Raw genomic sequence first — 14,872 nt, 5'->3', positions numbered from 1 at the left:
TTGTTCTGCATCGTCAGCCATCCTGCTGGTGAAGGTACAAGGATGTAGGTGTGAAGTGATGGAGTTCAGAGAGAGTCATGGTAGCAAACTTAATGATCTTGTCGAGAGGACAGAATGCATAGTTGGGAAGACCAAAGAGAATGCTGGCACAGTAGTGCAGTTTAGTGAATACAAGGGTGGTTAAGGGATGCTTGGTCGTGTTGAAAGGAAGGAGGTGTCCAATTTTCCTAATAAAGAGGTTGAGGCATGCCATCGGTTCTACAGTCCCTCAGCTTTAGAGTGCTAGGGGAAAAGGGTGGAACGGAGATCACGGACACGGCGCCACTATATATACTTGCCTCAATGTCGTTTCCGACACGGGGCACGTAAAGGCGTCGGACTGAGTCGATACAGAGTTGCGCTGTGCCCCCTGACAGCAGAAAGTTTTCTGGAGAACAGCTGCAAACAATAGGGATATCATAGATGTGAAGTCCGTGGGAGGAAAGAATCCTTTAGAAAAGTCTGATCTACCCCACAGGTGCCTATTCTGTGCCAAGCAACTCCATCAGAAAAAAACATTACTGAGAGGTAAGTAACTCTGCGCCTTTAAGGAATATCTAAACACCAACTCCTTTGGCATGGAACTAACAGAGTTCCAGAGCTACACCATCATTGATTTCCTTGATATCAGAATTACAATCGATGACATGGGTCTACATGCCACCAGTATCGAAAACCAACAGAGGTCAACTATGTTCTTTTCGCCACAAGCTGCCACAGGAAGTCTGTCATAGAAAACATCCCCAAAGGGGGGTTTATTTGGGCAAATAGAAACTGCAGCAACAACCAGGCGTACCAAGCAGAATGCAACCTTCTGAGAGAAAGATTTACCAACAGAGGATACCAGCAGAAGACCATTGACACAGCAATAAAGATGGCCACGTCAACCACCAGAGACACACCCCTAACTCCCAAAGTGAAGGTGAATCCCTTAGACTAAACTATAAAATATATTGCACAGTTCCACGAAGACAGCTACAAACTACAGAAAATCCTGAATAGACACTGGCATTTACTCGCTGTAGATGCAGACATCCAAAATGGATTACTACAAGATTCCAATTCTCGTTTTGTGGGTTTGCCTGCTATTCTGTCCCAATATTTCTTTCCACAGGGACATTGTATACAGTAGATTGTGTTGGGTTTCTTGCAGTTGGTAAATTGCTTGAGTTCCTATTGATGTCCATCCACCATAAATTATGTCATTTATTTGGTAGACCTTTAAACTGTGCAATTGTCACAGGGATAGTGTCCTGTGATCTTCCATAGTGTATTTTAACTGCTTTTATCTGAAACTGCGCATGGGTCAAATACTCCTACATGTTTTTTGATCTTTTGAGGGCCGTCTTGGAAGGGGCTCCTCTGGTAAGGCCAGTTTTACCAAGGGCCAGTATTTTCTGATTAGGAATCTTCGTTTAGGTGTATTCTGGCTGTACGTTGCGACACAGGTAATTTTTGTGTCTTTGTGTGCCGCTATCGGGCCAAATGCTTGGCCCAGTAGCAGCACATCTGCACCACAAAAAGCCGGTCAGATAGCACAGCGAGTAGAGCGCTTGCTTTGACATTCGTGCAGAGCCTGCTGACGCAGGTTCGAATCCCGGCAGGGCCAAACTCAGCCTTTCATCCTTCCGAGGTTGATAAATGAGCACCACACACTGTGGGAAATAAGCAGCGCTCAGATACCTGAGGTTTCGTAGCACTATATAAATGCACAAACAAACAAATGAATCCACATCTACCCTTACCTGGACGATTGGCTCATTTGGTCCCGCTCCCACACTGGCAACCCAGAACACAGCGGAGACCATCCAATTTATGACTTCAATAGGATTCCCCACTATCCAAAGTCCTGCATAGTGCCATTTAGGAACGCTCTGTTCCTGGGCACCCACCTTAACACATTCTCGTGTCTGGCGTCTACCTCAGAAGAGAGGGTGAATGCCATCCTGGGAAAGGTCCAACGGATGTCGACAGCATCCGTCGCAAAAGTCAAGTCCATCAAATCTCTGCTGTGCATGATGTCCTCCTGCATCCATCTGGTACCCTTTTGCGGGCTCCAAATGCAGCCCCTCCAGTAATTTCTGGATTTCCAGGTGGCAGCAAGTCACAGCACATGTACAGACAAAACCGCCCTCAATCAGTCATTCCGTCAAGCATTTCATTGGTGGTTGCTTCGGCCATGCCTTCAAGGAGGTCCCGTCCAGATCCTTCCAGAGGCTACCGTCACTACGGACGTCTCTGGAAGGTTGGGGAGCCCAGACAGGACATTCTCACACCAGAGGCCTCTTGCTCCTGGAGGAAAAGATAAACGTCCTAGAGCTGCAGGCCTTCTTCTGGGTCCTCAGCTCGTTCCAGCATCACGGACGGGGCATGGTTGTGCGGGTCTTCACAGACAACACCACCATCATGTTCTACATCAGGAAACAGGGTGGGACACGCTGCCCTGCTCTCTTCCTGCAAGCCCAGCCTCTGTGGCACTGGGCCATTCTTCAACACATGTTTCTCTTCCCATTTCACCTGCCAGACATCAAGAACACCATCACAGACTTTCTCAGCAGGGAGCTGCGTTCCTGTCATGAATGGGAGCTTCAACAAGTGCAAGTGTCATACCTCTTCAGAGAATGGGGTCTTCCTCAGATCAACCTCTTCACGATGGCTGCAAGGGTCACAGGTTTGCCAGCAGATATCCTCTGTCAAGGAGCCTAGGGGCTGCCTTCCCTCCAATTCTGCTGTTGCTCAAAAACTCATACTTTGCCAGAGTGTTAATCATTGTGCCAGCATGGCCGAGGCAGATCTGATACTCAGACCTTCTCCATCTGTCTGTTGTTCCGGCCATCCAACTGCTTGTGCTTCCCGACCTCCTCTCCATAAAAGGAGGGTCAATCCTGCACCACGACCCGGCGTCACTGAGCGTCACAGTCTGGTTCCTGCAACCTTAGAATTTGGACACTATTTGCTGCCTTTGGAATGCAATAGGATCCTGGCTTAAGCCAGTGCTTCCTCTACGTTGACCTGCTACAGGCACAATTGGAAGTGCTTTACAATGTGGTGCTGGGCATGGAAGATTGCACCCCTGTGCGTTACTGCACCGCAGCTCTTTCCATACCTGCTCTCGCTGGCCAAGACTGGTCTGGCCCATGCGTCCATTAAGGTCGGCCTGGCTGCCAAATGTGGTCGCACAGGCCCGTTAAAGAGTTCCTCAAGGATCTCTTCAGATCATTCCCACTGGTGAAAGCTCCTGCCCTGGCATAAGAACTCAACGTAGTACTGTCTAAACTGATGGAGCCTCCATTTGAACTAATGCATAGTGCACCTTTGAAGTTTCTGTCCTGGATTCCGCCTTCCTGGTGGCAATGACCTCGGCCAGGCAGGTCGGGGAGATACAGACCCTCTCCTGTAAGTCTCTGTATTTGTCCTTCCACGCCACTAAAGTGGTTCTGCAAACTTTCCCTCCTTCATGCCAAAGGTTCTGTCTGACTTTCATCTCAACAAGCCTTCAGTTCTACCAGTTTTCTTCACAAACCCTTCTTCATCTGCTGAAAGACCGTTGCATTCGCTGGATGTTGCTGGTGCCTTGAAGTTCTATGTGTTACGCACAAAAGATCTTAGGAAGACGTTCCAGTTTTTTGTCAATTTTGGACCAGTGGGACACAGGAAGGCTGCGTCTAAGGCTTCCATCTCCAGGTGACTTTCTGGCTGTATCATGCATTGCCATCGTCTGGCCAAAGGGCGCTTCCAGGCTGGCTGAAAGCGCATGCCACCAGAGCCATGGCAGCGACAACAGCGGCTCTCTCTGGTGTTCCGCTGCTCGACATCTGCATGGCTGCTACATGGAAGTCTACCCACACCTTCACAAGGGAGGAGTCCCGGTCGGCCAATCGGTGCTACGCAAACTATTTGTTTGAGGTGAGCTTGTTCCAGGGGTAAGTGTATTGCTTCTGTTGAGCCTTGCCACCTCCCATGGTTGTGTATATATACTACTGTGTAATTGTATTCATGACCATGTGAATCCATGTAAGACCCCATGCTGGATAAGGAACAAGTTACTTACCTGTAACTCTTGTTCTCCAGCATGGGTCTTGCATGGTTTCACATGCAAACCCTCCCTCCTTCTCCTCTGTGGCTCTTCTTAGTTCATTCTGCCACTTTACATGCTCTACCAAATCTGAAGATGGCCACCAGGAATGGAGTTCAGGGAGACAACGGTCATTGAATGGGGGCCATATGACCCAAAGGACAGTGATTGGTTATACAGGAGACAAGCAGTTTGCAGTCTAAACCAAAACTACTTTACTTTTTTTCAAAGGATTCGTAGCATGATGACCGGGAATATTCACAAGCATGTAAATCCATGGCAGACCCATGCTGGAGAACAGGAGTTACAGGTAAGTAGCTTGTTCTTTATTCCAACCACAGTTTTGTTCTTTTATACACTGTGGCAAATCCCACAGTGCTGTCACTACTTTAGAAGCCCCTTTCCAAGATGTCAGGGACGTGAGGACGCTACCCGATAGTCCCCTTGGGGGTGGTACTCAGCTGGAGGATCTCATGAGAAGGGGATACCCCATTGAGAGTAGTGATCACTTCGGAGAACACAGTATCCCTTGGACCCTCCCACCTTCACCTATATAACCTTCTGTGACCCTCCCATCAGCTACCCCAATATATCTTTGTCACACATCTCAAGTAGAACATACTGAGAAGGAAAACACTCATAAGGTATTAATTGACGGTACTGACACGAAGAAAAGGCCAAGAGCAATGAGGATCAATCGTGAGAACCAAAGCATGCAGTCTAGTTGTTCGAATCAACCCATTGGCCGCTGTCATTCAAAACGAGAGAGGGAAACGAACAATGGCATCTTCTAACTCTCGGCACAGATTGGGAGCCTGGCAAGCTACGCAAGGAAGGTCAAACCAGAGAACAGACTGAGTCGGGGAGAGGAGTGTGTCTGCAAAGGTCACACGAAGCAGGAAGATTCCCATAGAGGAGGAAGTGCTCTTGCTGGTACTGAAAGCTGACGGGGCACCGCACACCCGCCGTCGGGCCGCTTGAGAAGCTGCAGAATATCCTGGGATACCCAAAGAAAACCTGAGGGCAACCGCCAAGACCCTGCAGGTATTAGGCTGGCCATGACCGGGGTCTGGGCGAACCAGATCACGCAGAGAACCGTAAATAAAATAGACTAAGATACCTGAATACATGCCAGCGCATAGCACCACAGTGAAGAGGTCGTTGAGTATCCCACTTGGCAGGAAAGTGGACCAAGAAGAGGGTACTGAGCAAGGGTCTGGGTCCGACAACACAGCTTGGAAAAGGGCATCCAGGTTGTTGTTCTTCGTCGCAGTACTTGGGAGACGGGTCTGCTCACAAAGGGTCTGGGGCCCTTAAGACGGCTTGGTAAAGGTGTCCAGGCCATTCAACATTATCACAGGGCCTGGGAGTCGGGCCTACCAAGAAGGTTGGAAAGACTCGCGAAAGGGAATCAACCCCTGGAGTCTTGTAGAACTTTCATTTACTTTTCTACTATTCTGGATAAAGCTGGAAAAGACTCTGGGGAAAGGGAATCCGTCCCTTCAGTCTTGTGAAACTTTTGTTTTGCTTTCTACATCTTATGGAACTTTTGTTTTGATCTGCAAATCTGGGCTACAGGCGGATAGTCAAGAGACATTTCACATTTTACGGCGTTTCTTTTGTGAGGGATAGATTAGGATTTGGACACAGGAGATCAGGCTCAGGTAGGCTTTTCTGCAACTCCCCACCCCCCATTTTTGTTGTCAATGAAAGTCTTTGCCAATCAACATGCCACCACTGTGTCTGTCTCTTACGCCTACACTCACAAACACACCAGGTTTGTCTCATCCTGCACCCATAGCGGTGAAGGCATCACACCTAGGTCACTTGTGACTGTTCAAAGATTTCTGGTTCGGTCTGGAGCTATTTAAAAAATATGCAGGGTAAGGGGCCGATCTACACCTTAGCAAGAGAGAATAATTAAATGTTGATGATTGACTCATCTGTGCGTTTTTCTTAGCTGACTTAGCCGTCGGTGACTTTCTTTCAGTTTCTTGTTCATAGAACTCAAGATCTCGATTTATCAATGAAGTAGATGGTTGTTGATGCAATGGAGCCGGAAACTGGTGGTTTGGATGGAAAGTTGTGCATGTGATTTTTGTGTCCTTGCAAGGCAACGCGTGGTGTGTTAGGAAGTAGGACATGAGCGATCTTTGAATTTCTAGTTGCCGTGATTATAAATTAGATTGCAATGGAACATCTTTCGGTTGCCATTGAGGTAGATTGGGTATTGGTGCAATATAAGCCTGTGTTCCTAGTAACATAGTTTCTTTAAAAGTGGCGGAGTCCTCATTAACTGCCTGGATTAATTTATCCAAGGGTTCATAAGTAAGAGGGTCTAGTTAAGATTTTTTAGCATTATTTACCGAAGTCAATACACCTTTAATACATTTCTTTTGAGGCGCTACAATTTTAGGAGCAATTTGAGTTTTTTAAATAGAAATAACATGGAAAAAAAGTTTGGTATTTGAGGTGGTGGTTTCTGAGGGCGAACTACATTTTTATTTTTTATTTTTTTTTATTTTCTAGTACTGAAAAGTATTTTGCTCCTTTTGGTATGACATTCTTGTACTTGCCGGTACTCAAATATGTCATATGATTGTTTGCATATAGTTGGTTTCAATTTTTCTGTTAGCGTTTTCGTAGATACAGGCTGATTGAGCAACGATTGTGATCTAGAATCTTCTTGATCTACTTCACAGGGAACAATGATATGGCCAAAAGCTGGTAGAGTTTTCTATAGGACAATTTTGACCAACTCCATTTCTGTCTGACTTGCAGTGATGTTCTGCATTTTTGTTTACATAAGTGGACTGGTTTAATGTAGTAGTATCCCGGGGCACAGGAGACTTCAAGTTGCCCAAAGAGTTATTTGGGGACCTTTGTTGAATCAGTTGATTTATGAGCTCAGTTTGGTGATTTACCTTATGGCTTAGTGCCCCAAAGAGTTTGAACAAAGTGTTCAGTGTGGTGCTCATGGCCATCAAGGCTATTTCTATCAAGGCACTTCTTTGAGTTGGCAGGGAATTCTCCAATAGATTTTTCCCGGTTACTGGTACTCTACGCGGAGTTGGATTGAGATTGCAGAAATGGTGGAGTTGTGTGCCGATTGCTGGAATAATAGAGGTGACTGTGAGAGATATCAATTTTCTCCCTCCTGTTGGACCTCCCTGTTACATATTTCATAAGACTGTCAGGACAAGTTGCTGTGAAGATTGTGATCTCCCAAAAGATAATCATCGACTGAAAATGACTTCTTGGCATTTAAGGATATGCTTGAGGTATTCATACATAGTTTTTTTTTGCTGCAGCTTGAAAGGACTTGGTTAGATCTATCATGCAGGGTTGAGCCAAAGGTAACGGCACATTCGGTGACAAGGAGACAGGCAAATCAGTCTGGGCCACAGAGTTCTCTGATAAAAACAAAACTTTGCTCGTTTGGGTTTCTTTGTTTGTGAAAAGTGACAAAAAGAGTTTTTTGAGGGGGGTCATCCCCCAGTTGCACAAAGTCTGGAACCTCGGCACAGATAGTTTCATTGGATATTATGTGGATATCTGAAGGTAAAGTTACTGTATCACAGCTCGGTGAATAGAACAAACGAATGTCTGACGCCAAAGTTTTCCTATTAAGAGCTGTGGATGCCGCTATTATGGCTTTCTTTACCGCTATTTGAGCTGGCGAATAATTAGGAAGACCGGTGTGTCTAACCGTGATAACGGCGTGTGTACTAAATTCACAACCGGCGTAGTAGATTTAAGAGTAAATACGCCGTGATTCATGTGCTTGATTCCCCCATGGGGACGTGTGTTCACCATGAGGAATACACAAGAATAATGTTCTGTTTCACAATAATATCAAGCCAATTCAAAAAATAAAATACAAAGATAAAAGAAACCTATCAAAAGGAAAACAGTTACAAATCAGTCAAGCAAAAAAAAATAAAAAGATAACCGATTATGAAACAGTTAAAAAAAAAAAAAACGAATGAAGTTTAGAATGGAAAATCAAAAAAGCTGAATAACAAAATCTTCCGGCTGATGGCTGCTCAGCAAAGCAGCCTTCCCAGCACTTCCGAATGCACTTCCGGGATGCGCCCGCACAGATGTGTGTGCACAGCCAATATATAGGAAGTGAGCTCACAATGAGATATTTGTGAAGACTTCTTAAAGTAAAATGCCCGATATAATGCAATGTATCTGGAAAAATAATAGGAAATACAAGGCTGAAATAGCAATCCCAGTCAATGGTCCACTTGTATTAATACAAGCATTGAATGTTGCATTGCCGTACCGTCCAACACGTGATAATTAGAATCAGTCCAAAGGAACACAGAGCAGAGTAGAGCAGCAAAGCAGCCTTCCCAGCACTTCTGGATGCAGTGACGGAATGCACTTATATTTCAAAAATACTGAATCAGTGGGTGGAAGATCATATTCATCAGAGAGACCCCTTTCAAAGGTAAGTCATTTGTTCAGCTGTATTATATATCTGAAGCTGGAGGACATTGAGGAAGGGTGTGTTATTTCCAAAGGATTATGTATCGTTAAGATATATTCTTAGCTTTCAAGGTGCTTCTGTTGACAATCATTGACTCTGTTTTTGAGCTACAGCTTTCCAGTCTCTTTCCCCGCATTATGGGTTTCCTTTCAGTCTCATGAAGGCAAACATACAGCTTGCATGTTCTTTTGGCTGCACAAACAGTGAATTCCTTTTTAACCATTGGCTTATTTTTTGTGTTATAGTTCACGCAGATGCTCTCATGGACAGTCAAGATTTGCAAAGAAAACAATCTTGGTGAGTATTATTGGCTCTGAAAGTTCTGAAACATACTTAACTTGTTTGCTTTATTGTGTTGAAGCCCATTCTTAAGGATGCAAACAAATGCATGTAATTAGAAAATTACTTTAAAATTAGATCTTAGTTTTACTTTTCCTATTTTCTGTAAATATTTAGCTTACCTAAGATTTAATTAGACATTTTTTTCCAAAGTTAATCATACGGCCTCATGATCTGGCTATTAAAACCATACGATCACAAGTCATCGTCAGTACACAATGAGACTTGGGACGATAAGTCACAAGCAGAAGGCACATGTATGCAGATGTTAAATGATAAACGTCCTCTTCTTTTCAATAATATTAAACGGCCCAACACAGAATAATTTAAAAAAAAGACTGTGTAAAGACTGGATGGGGGTATGGGTACTTCTTCTCTATTATATGGTTAGGGTAGAGGCACAGAGCACCCGAGCCAAAGTTCTCTATATGGTAGCAATCGACGAGCAACCAAGGCTAAAGCTCTCCGGCGGTGATGCAGGCTGGTTCTTAAGTACAGTGAGTCCCCAAGCCTCCCCAAAGGAATGTCCACTCACTGTTATGTGATAATAGTCTTTTACTACTATCAAGATTTTGATAAATAAGGTTCAGTAAAATAAATACATATAAATAATAACACTTTGTACTTTGGTAATACGATTCTAATAATGGCAAAACTATATATCCTCTATGTGGTACCACACAATACTTGGATTCATAAAGAAAGCACCAACTGCTGACAGTCTTTTTAAAAAGAATGTGAATTACTTAGTAAGGGGTATCTACATAGATTAAGGAAGAAAGGCAGGTTAGCTTCAGAACATATGCAGTATACTTTCTTTACACTCAAATAGTAATACTTTGTGAGGATCCCCCCACCTTGGCAACCTCTAAGGGAAAAGTTAGGGTGTACCTTATCTTATCTATTACAGCCCGGTCCAAATATGTTCAATAATGTTCAGCCTTTCTTCTACAAGATGAATCTGGGACCCCTGAGGCTAGAAGATGCACTTCCTCGTCACAGTACTTTTGGTGCCGTGGCAGGCAAAGAGGTGTAGGTTCTTGGCTTCACTTGACGGAACCCCTTGAGGATGGACCCCCTTTGCAAGAAGGAATCTCTGAGATGTCGAGGCCAAGAGAAAAAGAACTACAAGCCACTGTCTGAAAGGCAGCACTTTCGGTCTTAGCAGTGGTCGCTGTTGGCAGGTTGTTACTCCGGCTGTGGATGCCCGATGAAGGTGAAACTTGCAGTAGACTCTGAAAAGGCCTGGCATATAAGGATAAGACCATTGGGGACCTTGCATGCATGCTTTTCAGTGACGACGGGTGCAGTGGCAGAAGTAGATGTCAGGTTTCAGGATTTTGCAGTTTACCAACTTTTGGTTCTTCAGTGTTGCAGCCACAGCACAGATAGCTGGATGGCTTCTGGCGACCTGGACTCGACTACTAGACTGGACTACGAACCCTCACCAAGGCTCAACCCTCTGAATGCCTTCTTTGGTTTTTGGTGGTGGGAAATCCACCGGCGGACCTTCCTCTGCACACAGCAAACTGGTATGTTCTGTGGCGGTAAGAAGTGGTCATCTGGTGTGTCAGCGATGCCCCTTGAAAGATTCTTAGACCAGATGGAACTTTCACAGCTCTGGGTGTCGAGCAGAACTGTGCCCGCGTACCCCTTCTTCTGGGTGATACTTAACAATCTGGCTTCCAATGGTCACAAGCACTCCTCCAGACCCTGGGCAGCACAACTGGACTTCTTTGGATCAAGATGTCCAAGCACTCCTCTTTTGGACTCACAAAGACCTCTTCTCTGGGCGGCAGGCACACAGGACTGGCTTCCATGGTAATTCTGATGAAGAGTAGCAAGAGCACGATAGTCCCTCCTAACTCGGGAAGAGGTTGCCTATTCAGGTCCTTTCTTGATTCCGTCCTTGGCTCAGCTCAGCAGTCTTTGGATTCCTTGAATAAATGCAGCTGTAGACTTCTTCCACTGACTGGACCCAGGATTCAAGCTTCAGGTTTCAGCTTCAGAACAAATTGATGAGGGAGAGGTCCCTAGTTATACACATTTGGTCCCCATTCACTCAGGCTGAGCCAGGCTCGGTCAGCCAATCATACACAAGTGCATTCATTGATGCAGGCATGCAGCCAATCGGGCTCACAAGCATGAAGGCCATTCACCCAAACCAGACATCCATAACACAGAATGTGGATTGGAGTGAGCACTCAGCCTTTTCAGAACACTACATTGTATTCACTCCAGTTTCATTCAGGGCTGGCCCATGCATTGTATCAACCAACCAAAACCAGACAACCACAACACAAAATGTGAGTTGACTTCAGACTCCATTCATACAGGTCCCACCCCAATGGAGTACCCACAACACAGAGCCCCTGGGGAGGCTCCAGTCAGTCTGACAGGAGGCAGCCCCAGAGCCATATTATGGTATTTCCACCGAACAGCCAGTCGGGTAGAAAGGGACAGAGTCAGGGCTTTCCAGGACTTTGAGAAAGAAGGTGTAAAGGTAATAGAAACCAAGAGGCTACAGTGGCCATCTTGCTTTTGTCCAGGAATCCATAGCTTCCTATGGAAGAGGCTGGGTGTTCCAAAAATGGCGGATACTCAGAGCCACTGTCAAGTCAGCATGTAGCTGTCACTAGCCCATACCCTGCTCTGTGGGCAACACACAGGTGCCCCAAAACACACACAAGGTATACCCCCACCCATGGGTGCCATAGGGGTATCCCATTGGTGCTGTTCACCAAAAGTAAAAATGAAGAGCTGCACTGCCTGAGGACCTCAGATGCAGACAACCTACAGAAAACACACATATGGAAGTGGTAGGACAAGAACTAGGGGGCCCTGCCTTCCAACATGGCATTTCCAGCATCACAGACTGGCTGACCTTTCTCAAAGATTTCCTAAACTTAGTTTGGTTTATTCTTCTTTGGGGGCTGATTACTTGGATGAAACTAAAGCACTAGGGAATGGGGAATGGAAATAATGGAAGCAACATCTATGATGTGCTATAGGCAGGAACTATTCACCATACCAAGCAACCTCCCCTGCAGGGCCGCTTTTTCATTACATTTAACTCCAAAATCAAGGCACACGCAGAAGCTGATGGTCTACACATTTTCATGAAGTTTCTTTCCTTGAATGGCGCAGCATCTACCTGCCTGATGTTCCTTTGTTGCCAGACTCAACTTGATTTACACTTTCCTGCCAGTGCGAAGCGCCTGCACAATGTCCGGCTGAAAGTCTTAGAGCAGTCGGGAGGACTGCAGAGCGGCAGGAAGACGCTGGGATTTCTTCACCAAGTTATATTTGGCGATTACCTAACTCTGTATTTGATGATCTGACAGCTTAACGTTAATCTCCGTTTGAAGTAGTGTGGAACATTCACTGCACTGAAAGAATGAAAGAGAGCGCTACTATTTCTAACTTGCGCCGCTGTAAGCAAGTGATGGCTAAAAAAGACGTGGTGGCAGTTTCTCCATTACAAATGATTTATATGCAAACAACTGTGAAGAATGCCCATTTTACCACTGTGGCTGCAGCCAAAGGGAAAATGACACCCCTCTATGGTCCTAAACCTACTGTTTCATTTATGGATTGTGAACTGTTAAATCAGTCTAACAAGGAGGGCTCTTTTTCTGAGAACAACTTGCTGCTTGACCTTTGTTATAGTTTACCAAGAGATATAAACGGTGAAAACAATAGAGTTGTAATCAAAACGGTGCCGAGTGCCATCCCCCTTGCAGGGAGTATTGAATGTTCACTGAATATGTATGATCTCTTTGATGAAGTGGCCGTTAAGAGTGCTTTAACATCCACACCTTTAGCGAGCCCAAATCTGCCATTCCGTTCAATTTTATTGACCGTGAACAGTACAGCCATGTGTCAGGACCTGTTTGTAGAATCCTATACCTTGAAACAGGTTCTGACATTGTAGGTGGCACTTATTAAGCCTCTTCATTTTTACCCTTTGGTGGACTTATTTCAGTCAAAAAATATCATTTTGAATCACTGCAGGAGAATCATAGTAATGAACATATAGATTTATAGCGTGCTGCAAATATAGAGACTGGCTAACCCTATCACTGATGAAATTGTTATTGGAAGTCCTCCTACTTATCTTGAACATGCCATCAATTCAGAAGTTAAAACCAAGAAAAAAAAGGTAAAAACAAGAATAATGAGAAACGGAATAATATTGCCACTGTTAAATCTGGATTTAAGGCTGCCAATAAGATCGAACAAGGCACTACAGATACTGTTTACTTTGGGGATTAAATTATTGATAAAGAAAATGATTTAATGCTTGAATATTACTCATTAAAGATGGGCGGAATCATAAAAAGAAAACAATCTCCAAAAATAAAATGAAAGCTCAAACACTAAATGCTTGGATTACTTGTAAAACAAACTAATCAAGTTGCCAATTTACTGGATAATGAACAAGTAATTACCAATTTGTTGGACAAAGGAGGAGGTTTAAACTATTAACAACATTGGCAGGTGGCATGATTCGGTAATTAACAGCATATTAGATTCCATTTTATTGTATTGTGTCCAAGTTAACACGATCTGCAGAGGAATAAAGCCAAATGGTCAAAAAGAGAAAGCAAATGTGTTATCTTGACAAGATACATGAAATCAGTGAATAAGGACACACGGGACTCTTTGTGTGTTCAATTTGCTATATTTGCTAAAAGCATGTATAATACCATCAATAGAGCCCATTTACTGCAGATTTCTGTGGTTAGACCTCAATTAGGTGTCCTTACCTCTGCAGATGATGACAGTATTGCATTTTTGAAAATAAGTTTAATAACAACACACATGTAAATCGTAACACCAAATATGTAGTTTCCCTAATTTTTGAGAATCGGAACAAGTTACTGAGAATGAGAAATGAGGTCACTCCAGATTGTGGAAATTAAATCCAATTCCCGCTTATCGCTATAGATACTCGCCTGTTAATGAGAAAAGAGGTGATGACAGGTGTTTATTATCTTGCGATAAAGGGCTCATGATGAGCCCAGAAGTAAAACCTATAAATGATAACTGGTTATGGATACTGAGTGTTAAGTTATGTTAAAGGATATTTATGCTGTGCACTATCACCACCGTAGTGGTCCCCTGGTGCTTTAAACAGAAATTAAAAAGCTGCCCTAATATTTGTAGCATTGCTTGCTGGAACACTAGGGGGCATAGAAATGGATTGACTAATCAATTGTATTGATTTATCTATTCACACACAATCTAATTCTGCTATAAGAGTGTTTCCTTAGTTCTTGTCCTAGTATTGATGAAATTTCACTAATTTGGCCCCATTGGTAAAAGGCATTTGAGGTAGACCGAATGGAGGCCTATTAATCGGTACCTCCAGCACTAATATTATCAAGGAGATGAATTGTGTCACTAAGAACACCAGTATACCAATTCCTGAAATTGGGATCAAAACACTCGACAAAGCAAAAAAATATTGTCGCCATTAATGTCTATTAGACGTAATTCCCATATAGAAGTGGCTGAGCAGAAAAAATGAGTTGCCCCAAAAAACAAGGTAAGAATTGGCTTGTTGGTCATAAGAAATCCATATATATTGCACACTGTCAGAAAACGGTAAACTGTTATGTATTAATTACTCTAAGATGTATTGGTACCTGTTTAATAGATACAGGGAGAGTACCAGCAAGGTTTAAGTTAACCGTATTGTTCAAATAGGATGGGCAATCTTAGCTTGGGTACGAGTTGTTATAGCTTAAAACTAGTTGTACCGAATAAGGTAAATAATGTAACATGGGATTTAACTATCCAGGAAGAGGACATCAGCAACATTATATTGAAATTAAAAAGTTGTAGAGTCACCGGGCCCTGATTCGCTGACTCCTGGAAAGGATCTCAGATTGTTCCTATTCATAAAAATGTGTCTA

General features: G+C 43.9%; 1 protein-coding gene across 4 annotated transcripts in view; it reads left to right on the top strand.

The window, feature by feature from the left end:
* Nucleotides 1-14,872, top strand: part of FANCI (FA complementation group I) — a 1,757,660-nt gene that overhangs the window by 1,098,344 nt on the left and 644,444 nt on the right. For all 4 annotated transcript variants that reach the window (XM_069624307.1, XM_069624308.1, XM_069624309.1 and 1 more), the window contains one exon: nt 8,858-8,909. In XM_069624307.1, the coding sequence (XP_069480408.1) occupies nt 8,858-8,909 (52 nt within the window). The remainder of the gene's footprint in view (nt 1-8,857; nt 8,910-14,872) is intronic.

This window comes from Ambystoma mexicanum, chromosome 11 (genome assembly GCF_040938575.1).
Source record: "Ambystoma mexicanum isolate Mex_15411 chromosome 11, UKY_AmexF1_1, whole genome shotgun sequence".
NCBI classification, from domain to species: Eukaryota; Metazoa; Chordata; class Amphibia; order Caudata; family Ambystomatidae; genus Ambystoma; species Ambystoma mexicanum.
This window is presented reverse-complemented; position numbering and strand designations above follow the sequence as displayed.